General features: G+C 39.8%; 1 protein-coding gene across 3 annotated transcripts in view; it reads right to left on the bottom strand.

The window, feature by feature from the left end:
- The window catches only part of PSD3 (pleckstrin and Sec7 domain containing 3), a 366,738-nt gene that overhangs the window by 271,304 nt on the left and 71,175 nt on the right, over positions 1 to 24,259 (bottom strand). The window contains exon 1 of one of the 3 annotated variants that reach the window (XM_081046338.1): positions 4,871 to 4,986. The exons of 1 other annotated variant lie outside the window; for it this stretch is intronic. Coding sequence is in view for 1 of the 2 variants with exons in the window: in XM_081046337.1 (XP_080902463.1) it covers positions 4,534 to 4,564 (31 nt within the window). In the remaining variant the exon portion in view is untranslated. Of the gene's footprint in view, positions 1 to 4,533; positions 4,580 to 4,870; positions 4,987 to 24,259 lie in introns of those variants that run through there. One more of the 3 variants, XM_081046337.1, reaches the window with a different exon arrangement.

The raw sequence follows: 24,259 nt of genomic DNA, 5'->3' as shown, positions 1-24,259 counted from the left end.
AGAATCCCCTATAAACAAAAAGATACCATTTGATAGAACCTCAAACTAAAAGCCTCCCAAAGCACAAGCAAAATACTGCATGTCAGTGTCACTCAAATTCTGTCCCCTACTCCCAAGAACAGGCTTGAATAGAATGCTGGAAGCATTGGGGTCCTTCCTAATTTCAGAGCTAGCTAATTTTTCCATTTGCTCAGCCAATATTTGTTGTACACCAAGTATGTGCTGAGCACTGGAAAACAGAGCAACAAACAAGGTCAGCATGGCTCGTGCCATCAGGAGCATGCAAACAAAGACAAAACTCAGGCGGAGGTAATGTTAAATGGAGACCACCTTGGCCACAGTTCCAGAATTCCACATGATTCTACATGGGCTATTATCATTACACATACATTATTCAATTATTTTAGTCTCCGCATGCTATGCTGCCATATGGTAGCCCGAGTCACGTATGGCTAGGTAAATTCAATTAAAATTTTTAAAAATTTTTAAAGAATTAAAAAAAAATCAAAAATCCAGTGTTCAATACCATAGGTAGCTGGTGGCTACCATATTGCATCACATAGATATATACTATTTTTCCACAATCACAGAAAATTCTACTTGAAAGCACTGGTCTGGAACTTTCCTGCTCGGTGTGGCCTTGGGACAATCGCACAGGTATCACCCAGGAGTTTGTTAAAAATTCCAAATACAGTATTTCTAAAAATACAGGTCACAGATGATTTGTATACACATTAAAGTATGAGAAGCACTTCTCCAGAGAGCTACAACAATATCTAGAAGTCGTCCAGACTACATTCAGATGGCTACTTTTTTATTCTCAAAAAGCATCTCCAGAGTTCCTCTCTCCTAACAGACAGGTCCAACTGTTTTGTCAAATAGACAATAACCTAAGGAAGCACACGGTCTCTCCTTCCTACCAAGAGAAAGCCTCGCTCACTCTGCTCTGGTGGGCCTACCTGTCACCCTGGGACGTTATTACGTAGGAAGAGAATCACCTCTACTGTGGTATGACCTCTCAGAGTAAATTTTCTATTTTAAATATACTAAATTTATTTAGCTCATAGTAAATGTCTCTCACAGTGAATGGCCCATGACTCTATACTTATACAAGAAGACCTCAGAATCCTAAAATAATTGCAAATGTGAACTTGTGCATTAGTAAATGCTGGTACATTAACATCTGCACGTAGACTTTCAAAAATTACACTGGAGTTACAGGAAAAGGGCTGAGGGAAAGGTTTTACAATTTTTAAAAATAAGGATATTTTCCCAGATTTTTAATGTTCATGTCATTGGATACATGATGTGTAAAATAAACATGCATGGGCAAATTCACTCTAACGAGGCACTTGTGCGAGTGCACAAAGGGTCTAAAATCTATTTTCTGGGAGTACAATTCCACCGATTTTCAATCCTTTATATGATGGCTAACCTAACCACTAAAAAATCTGTTTTCTCTCCTTCCCATGGAGGTTGTTCATAGAAGCAACAATGTCCTTGGTGCTCTCTGTTCCCCAATGACAATCAGTCCACAGACACATTGAAACTTACATAATCAGCTAGTATGATAAAAGACATATCAATTCTTAACTATATGAACACTGGAAAATTTATGGAAAAAAGCTTACAGACACACTCCCTCTCCCTCCCTGACTTGTCAGGAGGGAATTTCATCCCTTAGGCAGAAGGCTAACCACTTTGTCCCCTTTAGTCTGAAATTTCATAAAATCAATTAAAAAATTGGAAGATAAAGGTCCAATTTACAAAGCAAATACAGAAAGGAAGTAAGCCTTGCAGAGCTAAAAAAAAATCTCAAATGCATTTCACCTGTAAGTAACGATAATCCTTAACTGTGAATAATAATGATCAATGTTTTTAATGTGTAATTATCAAGAAACCCCTCCAGTAATACAGTGATGCAGGCATGCATGGTTCAGATTTGCAATGCAACACAACAAGTTGTATTAAAAAAAAACAACACAGGAGAATAATATAATCCATTTTTCCCCAAGCAATAGAAAATACATTTAGTCTGATAAAAGTAACAAAAAATGAATATGAGTAATGAGAATTTACTAAGAGTAATCTAAGGGACATAATATTTTGGCACACTTTTCACATTTTGGAGAAGGCTACAGTATACAGTTGAGGATGCTAATCCTTGTCTGGTCACTAATAACTCTCCAAAAGCACAGATACTTAAGGTATTTATATGCTGCAAAAACTTGGAAAACGCCTTCCAGCCCCTACACAAGCTATTAGCATGTGCACACGAACTGAGACTGTTCCATTAATTGGACACTCTTTCCCCAAGTGATTAATAGTTACAGCTAGTGCTTACCTTGAAATACATTTCACATACTAATGACTCAGAACCCAATTTTTCTCACTCAGTTCTAATCCCTGGGGGAAATGACAGTAGCTTACCATTCCAGCCAAGTTCAGAGGAAGCTCTGTAGGCTTAGGAGCAGCAGCACCACATACAGCACAGAGAAGGTAAAAGGAGTGGGCTAGCAACAGCCCACTAATTTTAAACCGAAGTCTCTCTCTGCAAGTGTGCACTGTTACTCGTCACAGAGAAAAAACACTAACCTCTCAGAACTGAATTTATGTTTATCTTCAAAATCATTCTTTTTAAAAGCTGGTTTCCTTTTTTCAAAGAGTAGCTTTCTTCACTTTTATCTATCATCCACCTCTCCTTTTTTTTTTTTTTAACATCCACACCTTGTGCTGCTCCTTTTAGCCTTATCACTTCTGATCAGAGTTGCTCCTCTGATTTCATCCATTCTATCCATTTTCTACTACTTCTTCCTGTTTAGGAATCCACACTTCTGAAAATCCAATTTTATTTTTCCCCCAGGTTTACTGAGATGTAATTGACACACAACATTGTATAAGTTTATAGATCGCAAAATGATTACCACCATAGCTTTAGCTAACATCTCCATCATGTCACACAATTACCAGTGTGTGTGTGTGTGTGTGTGTGTGAGTGTGTGTGTGTGTGTGTGGTGAGAACATTTAAGATCTATTCTCAGCAGCTGGGAAGTATATAGCACAGTATTACTAACTATAATCACCACGCTGTACATTATTAGGTCAACATCTCTCCATTCCCCCCCCCCCCGCCCCCTAGGCCCTGGTAACCACCATCCCATTCTCTGAAAAACCCAATTTTAAAATTTCTCTGATCTTCACTGACTTTTTGTTTTTATTTGGAAAATAGAAAAGTATAATCCTTTAAAGAACTCCATAATCTTGCTGATAGCTTGCTCTCCTGCTAAAGTTAACCTAGACATAGTAGTATTCATACAAATTCTTATATAAAATATTTTATAGTTTAAAAAATAAAATTGATGTTGCAAAATACTGTACAAACGTTTAAAAATCACGCATGCCAAGCAGCTGGTTCCTAGCAGGGATGATGAACGACAGCTGTGGACTCCTCTAAACTGCAATGTGTCAACACAGGCGTTGGGTGCAGTGGTAAACAACCACCTCACTCAGCCTCCAGTCTGCAAATCAGCCTCGGCCGGCCGATCCCTATTTGTGTTCAGCAGTTTTCATGCTCAGTAAGAAACCCACAGATTTGCTAAGGATTCAGGCTGCAAACTAACATGGGCAATAATTCCCAGTTAATCTGAAAATGCAAATTTTACAGAAAGTTTAAAGTCGAGCTCCCTGGGGAGAGAAAAATAAATCTTGAATTACTCCAGAAGTGACACTTTCGATAGACAGGAAACACACCCCATATGTAAACTGAGTTACAACACCCTATTGTAAACTTCCAGTTGAGACTACCTCAGCCTACAGTGTTCACAGAACATTTCTGGTGCTACCCTGGGGCTCCCTTGTTCTCTCCAAAGCTACTGAGGCAGAGCCATCCTTCAGGTATGCAGATGGAAAAGAGTTTGAGCTCTTTAAGAGAAACTCCTCCCCTATTCCCATCAAGCGCCACAATACTCTTTCTAAAACTACAGGGGTAGCCCGTTTTCCTCTTTCCTTCTATATAATACATTGAAAACAAGGAGCAGAAATAGGATGACAGAGTTCTGTATTCCCAAGAAAGTTGATTGAACAAAAACCAATACCAAACCAAACAAACAAACAAAAGAAACAATGAAAGGAAATAAAATTACAGGTAAGAAAAATATTCTGCTTTGTATTTAAAAATAAAAAGGTTGGAAAATCCAATGTCAGATGCTAAAATAAACATTCCAGGTTAAAGCCAGGTGAGGTACTGGGCAAAAGCCCTGGGAGGGCAGGTGGCATCTTTCTGATGGCAGGAGAATTCAAGGAGGGTTGGCGTGGGCTTCCCTGAATAAATACAGTAGCGCTTCTCTATGTCAGGATTCAGCAAAACCTGGTGTAGTCCCAGGCGTCTCCTACTGGGATGGTCGAAAGACAAGGCTAGTAAGCAAAAGCAGTCAATAATACAGACGGATCATTTCACAGCAGCATTTTACAAGAGATATATATATATATATAAATAGATTTGCCTGCATAGACCTACAAATAGAGGTTACTCACAGAGATTACTGTAGCTCCAGCAGTTACCCATTGATCATAGAAAATGCCCAGCTCATCAGCTTAACGCTTGAGAAAAGTTAGCTAGAAAAAGAAGCCAGCTAATTCAAAATCTGCTGTTCTAGTCAACTGGAAGCAAATTAGTTTCAAATTTCCTGGCAGCCCCTTATGCCCTGCACTGCACACGGTGATGGGGAGATGGCCGTGGAAGCACTTTGAGCTCTAGGAACCCTGCCTGCAGGAGCTGCCGCCTGAGTCCCTCGCTCACAAAGGCTACGCAGCCTGTGCTCGCACTCGCTCGCCCTTTCTGCCTCTGGCGCTCTCTACCTTGGTAGCTTACCGAAAAACAACCACCGTAGGGCTTTTATATATTTGTGAAAACTACTTCCAAGGAGATAATGGAGATGACGGGAGTTAGCTTTAATGTAACCATTTCCCCAGTGCAGCAGCAGGAACCCCAGCAAAGCCTCAGAGAGGATTGTACCATCCTCCGTGACATCAGAGGTGGGGCTGTCATCTTAGTATTATGCAGCATTTTCTCTGATTCGGGAATGACACATGTGAAATGAGATGGATGGTGTCCCTTTAAAAGGGTTTTAGTTCTTCGGTTATTTAAACAGAAAAGGAAAAAGCAAACATCACGTTGAAAAAACGCTATGGGAAGATAAAAATCCTGTTTTGCCAGTCCTTATCTCACTGCTAAATGACGCTGCCATCTAAAGTCACTTTATCGATGATTACATTACCATTCCTGTAATTAAATTCATATTTAATGGATGGCTGATGTTACTTAGAAAAATGTGCCATGAAAAGATTCAAAGTCACTAACAGCTACTTTTAAATATGATGCCATAAACTTTTACATCACTAACAGTACCTTGGATGTGTGCAATACCTTTTCAACACAATCTCAATAAAAATACTAACTGTAAAAACTAATAGTTTTGTAAATGAGAAAAGTGAGGTGAAAAATAGCCGAAGATGAATAGCATAATGTAACACTGGTCCTTAGTCTTGGTAATGGAGGTTAATAGAGACATTAAAAAAAAGTAACTCATCTTCTATAACCGAAATATTCTAACCAGTATAAAAAGCAGAGGCTGACAACAAAGCAATGGATGGTGATTTTCGTGCATTCCATATACATTTACTGAGTGTCTAATTAGGTGATAGACAATGTGTGAAGTTTAATTTGGAGTGTGCATTTCTGATACTTGAATTCAAATAGCAAATATTTATATAATGTTTACTATGTGTCAGGTACTTCACTAAGCAGCTGTGTCATATTAACTTATCCCTTTTGAACACCCGCCCTGTGGGATAGCTACCATAATTAACCCATTTTACAGAAAACCTGAAATACGAGAGGTACGTGACTTGCCCGAGATCCCATGACTAATACTGGCACAGGCAGGATCCAAGCACAAGCACTCAGGCTGCGAAGTCCACCCTCGCGTCCACTAAGCTATGCTGCCTCCTGGGAGTTTCCTCATCAAGCAAAAGAATTCTAAAGGAAGACTATAATTTTCAGCATTTAGAACCACAGCAAGCCAAAAATCGCCCAAGTATAAGAGCACACAGGTAGAGAGTGCACCTAGAGAAAGCACACCAGGACAGGGGACATAACACCCAGGAGAAGTTGAGCGCTCACTGCTCACGTGACCTTGGGCCAACGGCGTACGACCTCTGCGCTTTCGTTTTATTGTTTCTGAGCCACAGATTTTTAAATTACAGGGGGGTATAACCATGTTATTAAAGTACATGATTTAGACTTGTAATCTGGGTTCCATCACTTTCCAATTATGTCATGTTAAGCAAGTTATGTAACCTCTGAGGGGCTCAATTTCCTCACCTGAAGAAATGAGAATAACAATAGCATTCTGAGGGTCAAGGGAACTATGCATAGAAACATATAAAGCGCTCAGATTAGCAACTAGTACATGTATAATAAAGTTCAACAATAAGGGAATACATTTTATTATTGTTATTATAACCATCATTACTTCTAGTGTTATTTTCATTTTACTATTTAGTATTATTTTTTAACTAAAACCCAGCTTCCTCCCTTTTCACAAACCTCTCCAAGAAGAACTAATATTTTTCCAGAATTGGTTGGAAAATCAGGGAGGAAAACCTCTGACAGCTTCATGCAAACATTAATTAACCCATGAATCACCAATTACCTGTGAGATGTAAGCTGAAGTTGTCAGGCATGCCTTCCAAGACAGCTCCTTACAAGGGGAAAAACGGGCATGTGCCCTTTTGCCATCCCCAACCTCTTCCTGCCTCTGCCTGGAACACTGAAGGTGGCTCGAGCTGAAGCAGCCATCCTTAACTATAGGCATCCCATGAGCAAGGGAGACAAAACAGAAAGAGTCCCTAAACCCACAATAGGCCCTCATCCCTATCTTCTTCTATGGCAAAAGAGAAATAAACCATTAGTTCAAGTATTTAATTCAAGTTTTCTGTTATATGCAACTCTTCAGGATCCTGACTGGTACACAGTGAAAGGCCACAATTTCCCTATAGTTTCAAAGGCTAACTTGAGGTCTGGGCTATTCAGCATGACTTTTCTGTGTCATCCTCTGCACCTGTATCCTGTCCAAAACCAAGTCAAAGTCAATGGATGACCCTGTGGGAAACAAGAAAAAGCAAAATATACTCGCTTCCCAGTACTCAGGAGCTACTTTTGTCTTATTACAAACAGAATAACGAAGGCTCAAATGGGTGATACAACAGCATGTGAAATGCTCCTCCTCCATCTTACTTTCTTCCAGTCTGTGAATAGGATTCATTATTTCCAATCTGCATGCTACTAAGCTAATGTTAAAAGGAGAAGAAAAAATTCAAATACATGAGTGATGGTACGTAATATAATTAGGGTCATTATAAAGGCTATGTAACTAAGATGGTCCCCTTAAACTGAAATTACTAGTGACCATGAGGAAATAAGTATGTCTCGACTACACAAATGTCTCATTTCCAAATGTCTAGCCGGTCACATTAGGCTCTAATTAACACTACCTTTTACTGACATGCTAAAACTCACCATTTCAAAAGGTAAAGCTCAAAAGTAAATTTGTTATATATTCTCTAGTCTCTCATGGGCACCGTCTCTAAAAATACATACACATACACGTACAGAAACAGCACTCGAGTCCATAACTGAGTTGGCAGTGCCATCCTGAAGTCCTCAATTGGTTTTTCCCCCCCTGAAATGTAATCTAATAAAGCAGACATTATCCTTGAAGGATAGACAATATCAATATTCAGAAGAAAGAACCATTAACAATTCACAAACCAATACTGTTTATATCCTTTCTGTAAAATATAATAAATTGTGTTTCTAGAAATATTACTGACAGATTCAGCCAATCAAAAATAGCTAGATTTATAAAATGTGCTTTTTCATTAAAATTTAAAGAAATCTTTTATAAATAAAAGTATACCAACCAACTGAAACCAATGTTTTTCAGTAAAGTATGAAATATAATGATAAAATATTTTGAATGTTAACGAAGTCTGTATTGACGCATCTTCTTATTTTCTGATTGATGCTCTGGCATGTGGGGACTTAAACCTAGAGAAACAGCCCCTCCCTGGGCTAGAAGCAAAGGACTCCCCTGAGAACAGGCTTTTGATATACAAACCAACCAATCCAGAGTGAGACCCCCCCACAACCATCTCCTTCATCAAGCTCTCTCACACTAAGCCAACATTCCTCATCTCTAAATCACCCGAGGGTCTGGTACTGGCCAACTAGGAACCCATGGACCTATGAAATTATAAAAACTATAGACAAGAATTCATAGAATTATCTACACTACGCAATCCTAAACTTATTCAGGTATCTACCCTGCCTTACTCATTCCTTCACACAAAAACCCCATTCAAGGTTAGGCCATGCTCTCCCCAAACCCCTCTGCTGCTGTGGGTACAAACCTCTTCTTTCATGACAATTATTCCAATGTTTGTGTGTTTTACCATAACCGATTAAAACAAATCCCAGGTACGAATTTTATAAAGTTTTAAGAGAAATGAAAAATTACTCATTCATTAAGAAGAAACTTTTCAATCAGTAATGCCTCTCTAGACGTTAGGTTCACTAGCACTTTCGGTCTGGTTTAGAAATGACACGCTGTAGGTAACAAATTATTTGATAGAATGAGTTATTTCTCAAACATTTCAAACAAGGTAATACAACCAAGCAAGCAAATTAACTCGTCCAATTGAGTATGAGATTTTAGAATTAAAATTTTTAAAAAATATATATGTTTTTAGGATGTAAGTCAAATAAATAGCTTCTCATAAAGTTTTCTTTATTATGTTAACTTTGTACATACATGAAATCACATATACATAAAACCATAAAAATACTTGCTTTTATTCACTTATATTTCAGGGAGTTATTTCATTCAAGCTTTTCACATACACACAATTTGCTACCACGAGGATCTCATTTTGAGTTATATTACATCTTCTGGTCTGTCTTAAGTGGAGATACAGAAATTTTTAAATCTGCGTGAGGCTGTAACTGAAAATTCTATCCTACTCCACCATACCCATCCGCTTTTGCTGATCTCCACACTGTAACCACTTACTGCATGACCTTTAAAAGTCATCTTTAAACAGATGGTTTACAGTGACAACTCTAGGATCACTTACAACTAAGATCATTTGCCCAGGAATAATTACTAAATGTGTGTTACATTTGTTCTCTCCCTCCTTTTTTTTTCTTTTTAAGATTTTATTGGGGAAGGGGAACAGGACTTTATTGGGGAACAGTGTGCTCTTCCAGGAGTTTTTTCCAAGTCAAGTTGTTGTCCTTTCAATCTTAGTTGTGGAGGGCGCAGCTCAGCTCCAGGTCCAGTTGCCGTTGTTAGTTGCAGGGAGGGCAGCCCACCACCCCTTGTGGGAGTTGAACCCGGCAACCTTGTGGTTGAGAGGACATGCTCCAACCAACTGAGCCATCCGGGAGCTCAGCGGCAGCTCAGCTCAATGTGACGAGTTCAATCTTAGTTGCAGGGGCGGACTCCACCATCCCTTGCGGGACTCGAGGAGTTGAACTGGAAACCTTGTGGTTGACAGCCTGCTGGCCCATGTGGGAATCGAACCGGCAGCCTTTGGAGTTAGGAGCATGAAGCTCCAACCGCCTAAGCCACCGGGCCAGCCCTCTCCCTCCTTTTTAAACCCGTTTTAGAGATCTCCGAAAGCATCCCAACTAGCATTATCTGTAGCTATTTCAAGCTAATGTGTTGTCTCCAAAAAGTGCTTTGTTATTCAAAATAATCAAAACATCCCTAATACAGACAGAATCAGGAAGAACATGAACATAAGGCCACTGCTCCTTTTCTGATAATTTTTGAGGAAAACATCTTTACTCTAATTCAGGGATTTAGAGATTATTAACTCCTTTTTACAGATGAAGAGCGTAGATAGTTTAAGCCACCTGACCAACGCACAATTAGAAGATAAGGAGACCAAAACTAAAAAATAAAAATAAAAATGAAAATAAAAAGGGAAAAGGGAAGAAGAGGGCATTTAGTTGGTAGCCCAAATGTGAGTTTACAGAAGACCAAAAAAAAAGGAAACAAAACCGGTATTTCATATTGGATTGTACTTCATTCCTGTCTTTTATTCTTGCATAGCTTGGGAATTTAAACTTTTTTCCAGTGTTAACTGTTTATATTAACTTATTTACAATAATACTTGTTATATTTTATTAATATAAACCATGCAAATGTTTTTAATGAACATACAACATGCCATTTAGGAATATAATTTAGTTATTGTTGAATAGTCTGGTTATTTCCAATATTATCCTAGGCAGAGTCCTATAATGACAACTGGCTAATTAATAGTATTCAGAATGTGATAAAAAATATAAGCCCCACGGACCCAAATGAAGCCAACCACAAATTCAGTGATTTGTGTCCTTTTTGTTCACTGCTTTATCCCATGACACTGAGATGCCCAGGAAGCACAAATGTCAAACTACAAGGTCAGGTAGAGATGACATAAAAGGCAGTTTGCATATGATGGGAAAGGAGAATATTTATGGCCAGTGGGAAACTGCCTTCTTTGTATATGGAGTCCAGAATAAAACCAGAATTGAAGGGCACCTGGACAGCCATGGAGGAGAAGAAAAGCAGAGTCCTGGGCTCAAGGGGTTACTTGAGGGGCCCTTATCCACAGTCAAAGGTAAAACTGGAAAGCAAAACCTAGGAGGAGCTGAATCTTCCTCAAAATAAAAAAGTCAGTAAGTATCCAAATGGCATGTAAGTGGGTAACGGAAGCTAGCCAGAAGGGCTCTATAAACTGCACTCATCAAACTGATTTCTGGCTAGGCTTTAGTTAAAGTAGGGTTATAATTCTCGACGCTATAAACCCCTTTATTTATTTGCTGTTTGTTCTTATTTTCTCTCTTTCAGTCAAGAGATTCTGTTTAAAAACTCCCATCTGGTACCAACTATGTTAGAGTAGAACGTAACCTTCCCCCTCTCTGTAGGAATCAATAACGGCATGGTGTGCCCAGGGAAGCAGGCCCAGGAGTACAAGGTCTGGCAATGAAGTTCATGAACTTGTTGCGATGACGTTGCTAACCTTTTTTGATACCAGAGGGATTATTCATTAGGAATGTGTACCAACTGGACAAAGAGTTAACCAAGTTTACTCTTTGGAAGTGCTGAAAAGACTGTGAAACAGTTAGACGACCTGAACTTTTTGTCACCAATTCATGGCTCTTGCATCACGACAATGCACCAGCTCACACGGCACTGTCTGTGAGGGAGTGTTTAGCCAGTAAACAAATAACTGTATTGGAACACCCTCCCTACTCACCTGATCTGGCCCCCAGTGACTTCTTTCTGTGCCTGAAGATGAAGGAAATATTGAAAGGAAGACATTTTGATGACATTCAGGACATCAATGGTAATACGACAACAGCTCTGATGGCCATTCCAGAAAGAGTTCCAAAATTGCTTTGAAGCATGGACTAGGTGCTGGCATCAGTGCACAGCTTCCCAAGGGGAGTACTTCAAAAGTGACCCTAGTGATATTCAGTAATGAGGTAGGCAGCACTTTTTCTAGGATGAGTTCGTGAACTTAATTGACCGACCTCATAGTCTAGACCCAGTCCCATTAGCAGGGCACAGTCTCATTAGCCAAGGGATGGAAGGTAAAGAATTTCCTTTAGACTCTTTCTCCCATTAGCTTTTGTGGCATGCTGTCCTGGTTGTGGTTCTACCTCTTCTGTCACTGTGCTGTCTCCTTGGCTTGTGGCACTTCTGCCCTTTCTTTATAGGTAGTACCGACAATTGATCAGTTCTCAGCTCACTGCTCTTCTCACTTAGTATTCTTTGCCTTCCAAAACGCAAGAGCTTGGAAGAAATATTTATCATGCAACAGACAAACCGGTATGGGGGCAAAAGTATTTTAAATGAGCTAATGCACATAAAGTGCTTGATGTCTGGCATATAAAAGATATTTAGTAAGAACTAGCTGGTATTACTGGTCCTACTGGGAATCAGCCTTTGCTAGATTACTTACCATGTGATTTGGACAAGTAATTTTACCTTTCTGAGCCTCAGCTCTCACCTATTACTTTTAAAAATCTCATTAAAAGTCACCTTGTTTTTCTAACCTTTTGTAGTCACGAAAATGAAAACTTGCAATTAATTTTGATTCATGATTTGAACCCTTAATAAATATAAGCACACAAGATGTTTACCTCACAGGATTGTGGTAAGATTAAAATGAGAAAGGTCACAGGAAAAAGTAAGTGAAAAATACGAAACGGTATTTGAAAGTAAAGCTCTACACTGATAGATTCCACATGTGCAGACCTGACATCTTTCCTGAGCTCCAGTCCACCTCCCACTTCTGCTGAGTGGGAAAGACAGCAGGGGGAGACTACTGCATGTGAAAAGGAAAGATGTAAACGCCTTAGTCAATTCAGAAGAAACTGTGTACATCGGCCAGTCCAGACATCTGGGCCAGCGGTCTCGAGTTGGACTGCAGTAACAGAACAAGGAACTAAAGCAAGAAGATAACTCTACACCAGTTTGTATCTTTTTAAGTATTAATACAAGAGTGAAGGAAGCCAAACACAAAAGGAGTCATACCACATAGAGTTAAAGTTCTCCAGGCTACATTCCTGTCTTCCCAAAAGGATCCCTCAATTTATAATATTGACAACATACGAGAAACTTATGATGATGACAACATAATGAGAAAAAAATACAAAGGGAACCCCAGCTAGAAGCAACTCACATATTATCTAGTTAGCTTTCATTGGGGGAGGTCCCAGGAGTCAAGAAGGTAGGTTTGTCTCAAGCTAAGAATGGAAGGGAAGAATGTGAGTTTTCTATGACAGGCTAACTAGAGCCAATAAGCTTGAGAGAGCCTTTGGGTACTCTGCCCTGTGCTTCTCCCACAGACGGTGATCAAGTCACAGCCAGGAATCAATCATGCGTTGCATACCCACATTATTTCCCCATGCCAACCCATTGTCTTCACTCTTTGAAAGGCACTCCCAGGAAGAAGGAAACTTGGACTGAGGAAACAGATTCTCTCTCCCCTGGGATCCAATGTGGAGTGTGAGCAACTAAGGGCAGCCTGCTCTCTGACCTGTGCCTACCACCCCTCAAAGTTGGGTCTGCCCAGAGAAGCAGAGAAAAAGCAGAGTCAACCATTTCTAACTATCTGACCGATGTCTCATGTTACACATTCAACATGTCAAAACCATAGTGATTACCTTCCCTGAAAAAGTAGCTCCAGGGAGAGAATTCCTATTTCAGATGCATCGTTAACCTCTCCCGTCACTTCAGTGCCATACATTTAGGGTCCTCACATTTCCCTGTGTCTTTAGTCTCCAAGACCATTATTATTCTCTTAAAATCATATATCTGTTCCTTCATTTATGTATTTATATTACTCTCTCTTCTCTAAAGCAGGTACTATGGCTTTAGGAATTAACTACTGGTCCTAAGCAACCTACCCACCTCAGTCTGGATTCACATCCTCCAATGCATTCTCAGCAACTTTGTTAGGTTTATCTTCCTAAAACTCTCTTCTGATGGCACTGTTACCACAGTCCATTATGTGACACCCCTTCCCCCAAATAAAACAAAACAGAAATTATAAATGGATCCCCAATGTAACTAAATGAAAGCTGTAATTCTCTAACTCAGGAGTCAGAAAACTTTTTCTGTAAAAGACCAAACAGTAAGTATTTTAAGCTTCATGGGCCATAAGGTCTCCACACAAATACACAACTCAATTCTGCCATTATAACAAAAGCAGCCACAGACAACGGTAAATTGTCCCTTGGCTATGTTCCAATGAAACATTGTCTACTAAGACAAGAGATGAGTAGGATTTACTCAAGGGCCATAGTTTGCCCACCCCGGCTTTACCTCATCACTCAAGACCCTTAGCAATCTGACTACTAACTCTCACCTACTGCTATTTTGATGGCATTCTGTATTGGGGTTTTCTTTTTCAGTATAACAAACACATACTATATAAAAGTAAGAATGCTGTAAGAAAAGCACTAGCTTTACAAATTAAAATACTGAGGACAGAGTGGTTAAGCAGCTTCTAGCTAAGACTGGGTGCCAGGGAGAGAGCCACTGTCTAATGCTGCCTCACCTGGGTCACCTTAGTGTCCCTCTAAGTGACACGATCCTCTTTGGACCTTTGATCACATAGTTGTTCCTTCCTTTCCAACCACATCTTACTCATCTCTCATGTCCCCACTCAAATCGCACTTCTCACTGAGGTCCTTCGTGCCTGACTTAACTCACGGTGACTGCTCCCTTCCTTTTACTCTTAAAATATGTATTGTCTGCACTTTTCTTTGAGTCCTTACATATTCATCATTTCATACTGTCTTCCCTACTTACTTTTAATCTTACACTTTCTTACACTTTCTATATCCTCAACAATTACCATCGTGTTCAGAAGTTAAAAGGTATTCATGAACTCTTTACTGGGCCGATGATGTTCACTTACAAGGCAATCCATGGCTATATGAACCTAAAACAATTTTCACCACCGCCCATAGTTATAAGGATTTTATTATAGCAAGTGGTCTCTATACAGTAAATATATCAATTCTTTAAATGGAAAAAAGGAAACTAAGAGTATACTTCGATCCCTTTGGCCTTTCCAGTATGAGGTACATCTTGCAAAAACAATTATGACAATATAGATTTAGTAACTAAACTACTTAAAAGAGATTATTTTATCGTAAACATCTTATTGGTGTAGGGTAATAGCTGTATTTGTAAGACTAGGAATACATAATCCTTAAACTGATTTTCCTGTTACCCATGTAAAGAGAAGTGGTCCAAACTTTTTTTGGAATTATGCATCTCTTTGAGAAAGCTATGGACCCTCACCTCACCCCCCAATAACAAACATCCACAGAGATATTTGTAATAAATTTGCATACAATTTATGGGGGCTCACAGAACCCCAGAATTCTGCCTTAAAGGGTCTCATGTTAGGCACTCAGAGCTCTCACTCACCTAAGAAATGTTCCTTTTAATTCAAATTATTCAAAGAAATTTCAATGCACCAAAAGTATCTAGCAGTAAATTTTTTTGTACATTTTCACAGAACAAACGATTACACCCAAATTAGAAGATGTCAAAACTCATAAACAGTGGAAATAGAGAAGTTTGTAGGCAGGAGCAAATGGGTGGGAGGAGAGAGGAGAAATATCACCAATGACTTACAGATTTCAGTTTCATTTCACGGCCTAAAGATATGGCCTAGAGATACGTCTGTGTGTGAGAAGCATAGGTTTTCTATGGGCAGCAAATGTTACTGCTAAACGTCAAACATCAAAGTGGCAGCTCCATATCCTACAACAACAACTCAAGTCAAGAAAAATCAGCAGGAGCAACTAATTGTAAAATATCTCTTTAAATCTCAAATTTGGAGATAAAAATAAGTTCCTAAGCTAAATATCAGTGGAGTAACACCCTGTGACTACAACAGCCGGTAAATGACACACACAATATTAATGATACATAGTTGCTGAATTTTAATTTCCTTGCATTGAATCTTTTTTATAAGATGAATCTGTTACATGCATTGCTAAATAGGATTTACTTTTCATGTCTTTTGCACTCAGCACACGAGAATGAGAACAAGATACCACAAAAATCTAAATTTTAATATTCAATATAAAGTGGTTAAAGTCAAATTACCTTTGGAAGTAACCCATCCTGAACATAATAGGTACGTACGTTGATGAATGTGGAATTTTCAAAACAGCCAAATTCCAATCAAGGTAACCAGGTGTAGTCTTAGTCTCATTAAGCGAAAGAAAAATCTGTCAATTAGTGCCTTTCGGGATGACTGGTTCAATAACAGCAGAAGACTCTAAGGTACAGCGGGGGCCCTCAAAGAAAGGGGTAGTCAGTCAAACTGAGAGGAATTAAACAACGCTTCTTAGGACATGCTCTTCTAAATGCAACACTCTGAGCTACGTTAAAGGCCTTCCACGATCAAACCCTAATGCGTTTATCTTCCTGAGTCAATATTCTACTGTCCACCAAAACATCACTCTCATCTTCTCCTAGAACAAAATATTCCCCCATTCTTTCCATATGTTAAAATACCTATCGCTCAAGACACAGAATACATCAGCGTCCCTCTAAGAAGCTTCTGATTACGCCTTCACACCCTGCCGTGTTCTCTCCTCCCTGTATACAATGATGGCCCCATAGCCCGATCTCCCATGCTGCTCCCATATCAACAGCCTGTCTCCTTGTGAGAGCCGATGTCTGTCTACTGGCGGGAGCTTAACGTGGAATTAGTTATCTGTTCATGAGATTTATACCAATTATCTGGCACTTAATTACATATCATCTTCTATTTAATGGCTCCTAGAAGGAACGTTGTCTTGCTTGTAAGTTCCTATTTTATAGGCAGTGATTAGCAGTACTGGGTACAGAGCAAATACTCGATATTAGTAGACATTAAATGTATTAAAGAAAATAAACAAGTCCTGCCCTCTCTCTCTCTCTCTTTTTTTTTTTTTTTAGAACATAAAAAAACTAGATACAAGAACCAAAACTATACAAATCTCTGTTCCCAACAAATTTATGGGAACCTGACACCACCACAAGAGTCTACACATTTTTCCTTTAAGTAGAAAATTAAAACAAGGTTTCAGTCTTTCTTTCTTTTCTAAATTCTATTTGCTTAAACCAGGACTAACTTGAAGGTCACCATGCCAGTTGTTCCAAGGATCACTAAAGGGGCCTATTTTAGATATTTAACAATCCATCGTCAAAAGAGTGAGCTCTCTAAATTGCATTTTCCTACTATAGTTGGGTTTTGCATTGAGCCATTCCTACTCATGTGCTAAGCCCCTCCTTTGAACCAACAGACTCCTTTTTATAAAATAGTTTGCAAAGTTCCTGATGTACTAAGACAAAAGTTATTTATACCTTAAGATTTGACCCTAGCCTTCTTTACTAACACCGTTGTCTTACCAAGTGAACTAACACTGACTGGATACTTCAGTATACACACAGCAGAGGCACAACAAGGAAAACCATTACTGGGGAAAGGCACAGAAAATGTAGCTATGGATAAAAGGGTGCTTAGTCTTGCTCTCTGTTTTGTGTCTTGCCAAAGAACCTTCTCTCATTCTACAATGTTGAAAGCAAATAGAAATTTTAATTTGTGTTTCAGTATTTCAACGCATTTTTTAGGACTATCATATCCCTGGCATTATAATTTTCCTCTGCTGAGATGTGGGGGGTTGCATTATTGGAAGTTACACTGCAAAAAAAAGGGGCAGACCGGGTGCCCCAATTATAAGGGGTAAAGAATTCAGACATCTCAGTGTCCTGAGACGCAGAGGACTGGACTGCCTCATCAAGTTTGCTTTCCACTGGATTTAATGGCCCTAATACCACCAATGGAAAGGAACATGCACTAAACAATGCGATGCCTCAGGCCATATTTTCTTTCCCTTTCAAAAGAAAACTACAAGAAGCTATTGTGCTGCATCAACATCTATCAAGAAATAATGAGCTAGAAGGGTCCGAGGAAACAATGTAATTTTTAAAATAAAACTTTAAGCAGAGAAATTGTGCCTTCAAATGATGTCTGACACGGAAGTCCAATATGGAAAACATAGACGAGGGCATGCCTTTGGCCAATTGGGGGTGGGGCAGGAACTCGTACCACCATCTCCTCATTCTCCAACCCTCAGGGAGACATGAAGACTTAAAGATTTTAAAAAGTGAAGTCAGAAAAGTTAAACAGTTTATTCAGTATCATACTACCAATTGATGACAAAGTCAGAATCACAGCCCCCTTTCACGTGATGTTAGTAGACCAGCAATAGGGGCAGACTGGGACCTCGCTCTGATTCTTTGTGAGGCTGTAACATATGAGTATGGTGGGAAGACTGAGGTTCTGAAGTCACTCTCAGGTTAGCATGCCAGTTCCACGACTTACGTGCCGTGTAACCTGAGGTTCAATTAGTTAAATCTCAGTGAGTCTCATCTATAAAGGAGGGGGGGAGGGGGGAACTAGTATCCGAGGATTCTTCTGACATTTAAAGAATAACTAATACAAAAATTTCCTAGCAGAGAATCTGTTACATAATGTGTAAAGATGTTCGCTTCCACTTGTGTTACCTGATAGAAGATGGAATCTTTATCCTTGCTTTCCAAATAGCATTTTAATTATTTTAGAACTCACATGTCAAGGAGATTATATAAAATATATTATATACAATATATGTACAGAGAGACAGGGTAGTAGATACAAAGATACACATACTTACACACACACACACACACACACACACATACTTCCTAGTCAATATTATTACAATTAAGCAGAGAACTCAGGATTAAACAAAAATTTAAGAAAAATAGTTTATTCTTCTTGTCAGTCTATACCATAATACAGAGCAAAACAAATGCAACAACTAAAAATCTATCAGTTAAGACATAGTCAGTTTAGGACCTTCCACATTAGTCTCAATGATTACATCTCCAATAATACCTATTTCTTCAGAAGTTGCTACAAAATTTGTATATGAGAAAAGAAATACTCCAGACTGGTTTTCATACGTTATTTTAATGCACCTTGTATTCAAGCATTATTATTATCAGAGGACTACCAAAATGTCCGTCTGAGAGTATCGCTGATTACCATTTCTATTTCAAAAACTTAAGTGTTTTTGCTATGAAAATTCCAAATCTTTCATTTTATAACATCATAATGAGATTAAGATACAAATTCAAGGCACATTTGTAGATCACTAGAATTTTTATAAACCTACAGATTAGATTAAGCAGAAAGAACAAAAGCACATTAACTGACCTCCAAAACAAATCTGAAAGAAATCTGCCAGTAGGAAAAAAACACTTGACAATTTGAGAACTGCTACTAAACCGTGTTACAGACTCTGTGCGCCAGAGGGCAGTGTTGTTTAACTATTAACAAAACTGAATAATTTAGAATTCTGGAATAAAATTTTATACTTTTAAAAGACTTCTTTCCAAGCTTTCAGGAAAACACACACACACACACACACACACACACTCTTATTGAAGGAAAACCTAAAATCTGCCATTAGGTATCTGTAATTAGGTTAAAATGGTATCACAAAAGATGGTCTACTTTTCAATATCATTTTGTGCCTGTGAACTTATCATACCCCAGGTGTAGGGTTATCCTAAAGGGAACAAAGACTCGCACGTCTAGTCCCCTCTGACCAAGGAGGCTGCGGTTCTCACCAGCGCCTCCTCCTCACTCGTAGCCTGACGCTACATCTCAAAGAAGGTGGTGAACAGCAGCAGTTGGGGCCCTAACGTTTCATCACATTTCAAACCATTTCATGATGCATAGGACACACTGGTACTTGTAGTAAATATCTACTCCACTATGCCCATAAAAACGTTCTCACTGAGCAGTAAATATACCCAGAATTTTAGCTTAAACGATTTAGTTAGTCCTGTTACAGTGACAAAAGCCCAAAGTGGGCTGCCAATGGGTAAGGACATAGGGTATGTAGACTTCACTCCTAGAAATCATTTAGGGAAACAGCAACCATCTACCCTGAGTAATTTTAATAGCCACATGACAGTTTTTAGGTTTAATCTAAACATTTTATACGTACACATGCATGCATTTTATATACAGAAATCTCTCCACACACACACACCCACACACACACAAAATCTCTATTCTGTTGCATTCAATTACCTCCTAACTGCCAGACACTTCAGTCTTTATCTTACTGGACTATCTATGGCATGTCTCTGCAATCACTCCTTTCTTATTAAAATCCTTTTTCTCTTGTTTCCCAAATATCTTCCTGTTTTGATTTTCCTTCTGTCTTTCAGCTGATCTTGGTGAAGTTCTTTGAAACACTACCCTTTCAGTCTGCCCTTTAAATATTTTTCTATTTCATGGTGCTATGTTCAGTCTTCTTTTCATTTTGCACGCGTTTCCTGGACAATCATATCCACTTCCCAAATCTCCTCTCTGGCCCACACCTGCATGCCCACCTGCCACTGGGTATCTTCATCTGAATGGGCCACATGCATCTCCAACTCAACATGTCCAACAGGTAGTCATTCTTCCCATCTGCAAACCTGCCCTTTCTTTAAACCTGTACCATCCACCCAGCTGCCCAGAGCAGAAAGCACGCTCAGTGCCTCCCCGCTTCCTTCCCACGCCCTGCCAGTTGCCAAGAGCAGCACCTCCGTCTCTGCGTGCGGCACGCCTCTTCTTCCCTGTCTCTGTGACCTCAGTCCCCTCGTCCTCACGAGTGCCTTGTTCTCCTGCAGTCTCCCAGGCGGCACAGGCACAGGTGGCTGAACCCGCTTGTCTGCTTCTCCTCCTCTTAGTAACAGAACTCCCAATTTTCAACATGGCCACTTGAAATACAGATTACGTTTCCGGCATTTCCCTTGCGGCTAGCTGTGGCCATGGCACTACATTATAAACGAGCTGTAACTGAAAGCCTTGCGTGGTAATTTTTCCAAAAACACCCTTACGTTACAGATAGCACCTCCCTGTTGCCCTTCTGATTCTCCTCGTCCTCCTTCCTGCTCTCAGGAATGTGACTAGAGCGCAAGCAACCACATCAGAAGATGAGAAATGTTCCAAGGATGGGGACCAGACAGCGCAAAGGAGAGAGGAGCATCCGACAGTGGGGAACCACCAGCCGAGCTCCGAGTCACATACCTGGCTTCCTTCCACGGAAGAGAAGAGTAAACTTTGACTTTATTTTGTGGAAACTACTGAAGCATGTGTGTGCGTGTGTGTGCACGCACATATACCTTCCTAACGAGGCACGCTGCCTCCAATCTCACCTTTCCATAACTGCAGTCCAATCTATACACTGCTTCCAGACTGATTTCCTAAATCCCAAACGGGAAGAGTCAATCCACTATTTTTTAAAAATCCGTGAAATGCATGCTCCTTGAAGTGGTATATAAGACTATAACGTGGTCTTCGCCTGCGTTGAGCCTCCTCCCTCATTCCTGCCCCGCTGACACCCGCTGCTCAGAACAAGCCATGGATTTCACAGCGGCACATCTTTACATATACGTCTGCCACTGTCTGAAACATCTTTCTTCCCAGCACCCATCCCACCTGGCCCTCAAATCTCTGCTCAGACACTCATCTCCTTTAGGAAGCGTTCCCTCCAGCCTAACAGGTGTGCCTCCCACAGCCTCCCAAAGCTCCCTGTTCTCACTTCTCCTAGAGCAGGGAGCATACGCTACTGGAGTCACCATATTACTTGTCTGTTCCCCCAAGCAGACTTCACAATCTGACTGTACGGTTTATCTCTGTATCTCCAGTCTAGCAACTATCGATATTCATAGTATGCTGAAAAAGTAAACACCCTGAGGAGTGCCTTCACTTGTCTTGAAGAAAGTTTTTGGCATCTGATACCTGACATAAATGAAAACCCAGGCCTCTTGATTCTTTGCCCAGGCCTGTTTCCAGTACATCAGCACTTCCCCAACTCTGTTCCAATAACATCTGTGTAAGGAATGTTAATAATGTTCGTAACGTGTGGGTTTCCAGTCACCCCAACTTTCAGTTCCATGAACCTGTCAAACTACCCATTTCACCCTCGAAGGCCCTGCCTCCCCTACCCCATTGGGCATCTTCAGCCTGGAAGGTGTCCTACCTCAGCCTCTGGTTCCCACCATTCCGCCCTTAGACCCCAGTGCCAGCTCCTATCTGGGGAGGACTTCCCATTCTCTCAATACTTTCAATAATCCTCTAAGATTTGGCTGAAGATTACCCTTAAACTCACCAATCTGTATAATCTCCTTTCTAAAATTAGGTTTTGCCTCTCAAAACTTTCCAGCATTTGTCCCCTTTCTTCATGATTTTCAAAGAATTCCTAGAGTGTATCTATACCTTATCTGTTAATGTGCTCAGCTTCTTAGGACATAATCCCTCAGAGTTTAAATTCATGTAACAGGAACAAGGTGAGCTCCTCTGGGGCTTCGGCTTCTCAGCAGTGTTTGTTTTACTGTTTCCAACACGGTACCTGCTCTCCATGACAGAGCAAGCCCAACCAAGCAGGGTTCCACACTTCCACCTTGTCTCAGAAACCTCTTACCGTTCGTGGTCTTAGAAAGGGGCCCAGCTTTTGCTCATTCTCCATCATTGCCAGACACCCAGAGGTATCGCACCTACCCCTGAAGGGCAGGACAGTTCACCAGGCTGGCCAAACTCTACCTGGGTCGGCTTCATCTGGGGAACTCATTACAGTGGTAGATTTTTGGGTCACACACCAAAATCAGAATTACTACAGTGAGGTTCAAAAACCTGATTTGTTTTCTCACTTTATTGAGGTACAACTGACAAATCTGTAAGATTTTGAAGTATACACACACAATGATGATTTGATAAACATATACACTGTGAAAGGAAGAATCCAATTTTTTAATGAGTATCCCAAGCATGTGTCAATACAGCTCTGCTAGCAAGGCAGGTGACCGGAAACTGTCACCTGCAGCATGAAGCAGCTACTTTGGTTCTCCCTAGTGTGCAGCGCAAACAATATCATTTTCTAAGTATGCCACGAAGTGGGAAAGGTTCACAGGGTTCCAAGAACTGAACAGAGAACTATTAAATTAGTATTTCTAGGGGAGGTTCACAACGGTCATTTTCAAAACTTACATAGGTCAATCTAACGTGCTTTGTTGAAAGAATTTTCAACAAATTCTAACGTGAAATTCTAAATTCAACAAGGTCAATCTAACGTGCTTAGTTGAAAGAATTTTCAACTCTTTAAGAGCAAACATGTACTTTTATATCAAATATTTTGTAATGCCTCCTTTACTATCCTAAAGTGAAATTCATAACACAATCTGCCTAAATATAGAATTCAAAACAATCAACATAATGATGTACTAAGTGTGGTACGTTCAGTGGCTCACTAAATGTAATACAAAGGAGAAGTAAAATTAAAATGATTTTCATTATGTAAATGCTCATGGTAGTCAGACACTTGCTTGTACCTAAATGCAGAATCACCCCGCAAGCAAGGCTCCAGCGTAGACTGATATCGGTGTGCTGAGCTGGTGACTCGACAATAGCAGGAGCACTGCCTTGTGGGACATATTTTTAAATGGTGAACCATTTTTAGTAAATTTCCCAACAAAACAAAGTACCGTACTACCCTAATCCACAATTTCACTTTCCACAGTTTCAGTTACCTGCAATCAACCATGGTATAAATATTCAATGGAAAATTTCAGAAATAAACAACTCATAAATTTTAAATTGTGCACCATTCTGAGTAGTGTGATGAAATCTGGTGCTGTCCTGCTCCATCCTGCCCAGGATGTGAATCAACCCTTTACCTCCTCTGTATACGCTTCTCCTCTCTGTGTACGCTTCTCCCCACCCAGACCCCCCCATTAGTCACTTAGGAGCCCTCTAGGCTATCAGATCCATTGTCTAGATATCCCAGTGCTTGTGTTCAAGTAACCCTTATTTTACTTAAGAATGTCCCACTCACCTCACCTCATCTCATCACATAGGCACCTTCTCATCTCACATCACCACAAGAAGGAGGATGAGTATCGTATAATAAAGTATTTTAAACAAGCAAAACAAAAACAGATACATAGAAACAGAGACCAAATGGATGGTTATCAAAATGGAAGGGGTGGGGAGAGGGTGAAAAGGGGAAAGGAAATATAGCCGATAATATTGTAATAAGTTTACACGGTAGTAGATGACTACTAGAATTAATGGGGTGCTCACATTATACTGTGTAATCACTATATTGCACACCTGAACTAATGTAACCAATATAAGATTGTATACCAACTATACTTAAATAAAATTTTTTTTAAATAGTCACTTTAACATCAAAAAACCATATTTTGTGAGATCACATAACTATTATTATAATATACTGTTATAATGTTCTATTTTATTATTAGTGGTTGTTAATCTCTTAGTGTGCCTAAATTTATTAAACTTTATCATAGGTATGTACGTATAGGAAAAAATGTAGTATTTATAGGGCACAGTACTACCTGTGGTTTCAGGCATCCTCTGGGGTTCTTGGAACATGTCCCCCAAGGATAAGTGGGGGGCTACTGTAAAATCTTCCCTTGATTCACATGGTAGTCCTAGAAAATTCACTGATACTTAAAACCATGCAAAAGCCATTTGGTTTCTATATCCTAAGTCCAGATCA

This window comes from Rhinolophus hipposideros (genome assembly GCF_964194185.1).
Source record: "Rhinolophus hipposideros genome assembly, chromosome: 4".
Taxonomy (NCBI): Eukaryota; Metazoa; Chordata; class Mammalia; order Chiroptera; family Rhinolophidae; genus Rhinolophus; species Rhinolophus hipposideros.
The sequence above is the reverse complement of the archived record's forward strand: the minus strand, read 5'-3'. Positions and strand labels throughout refer to the sequence as shown.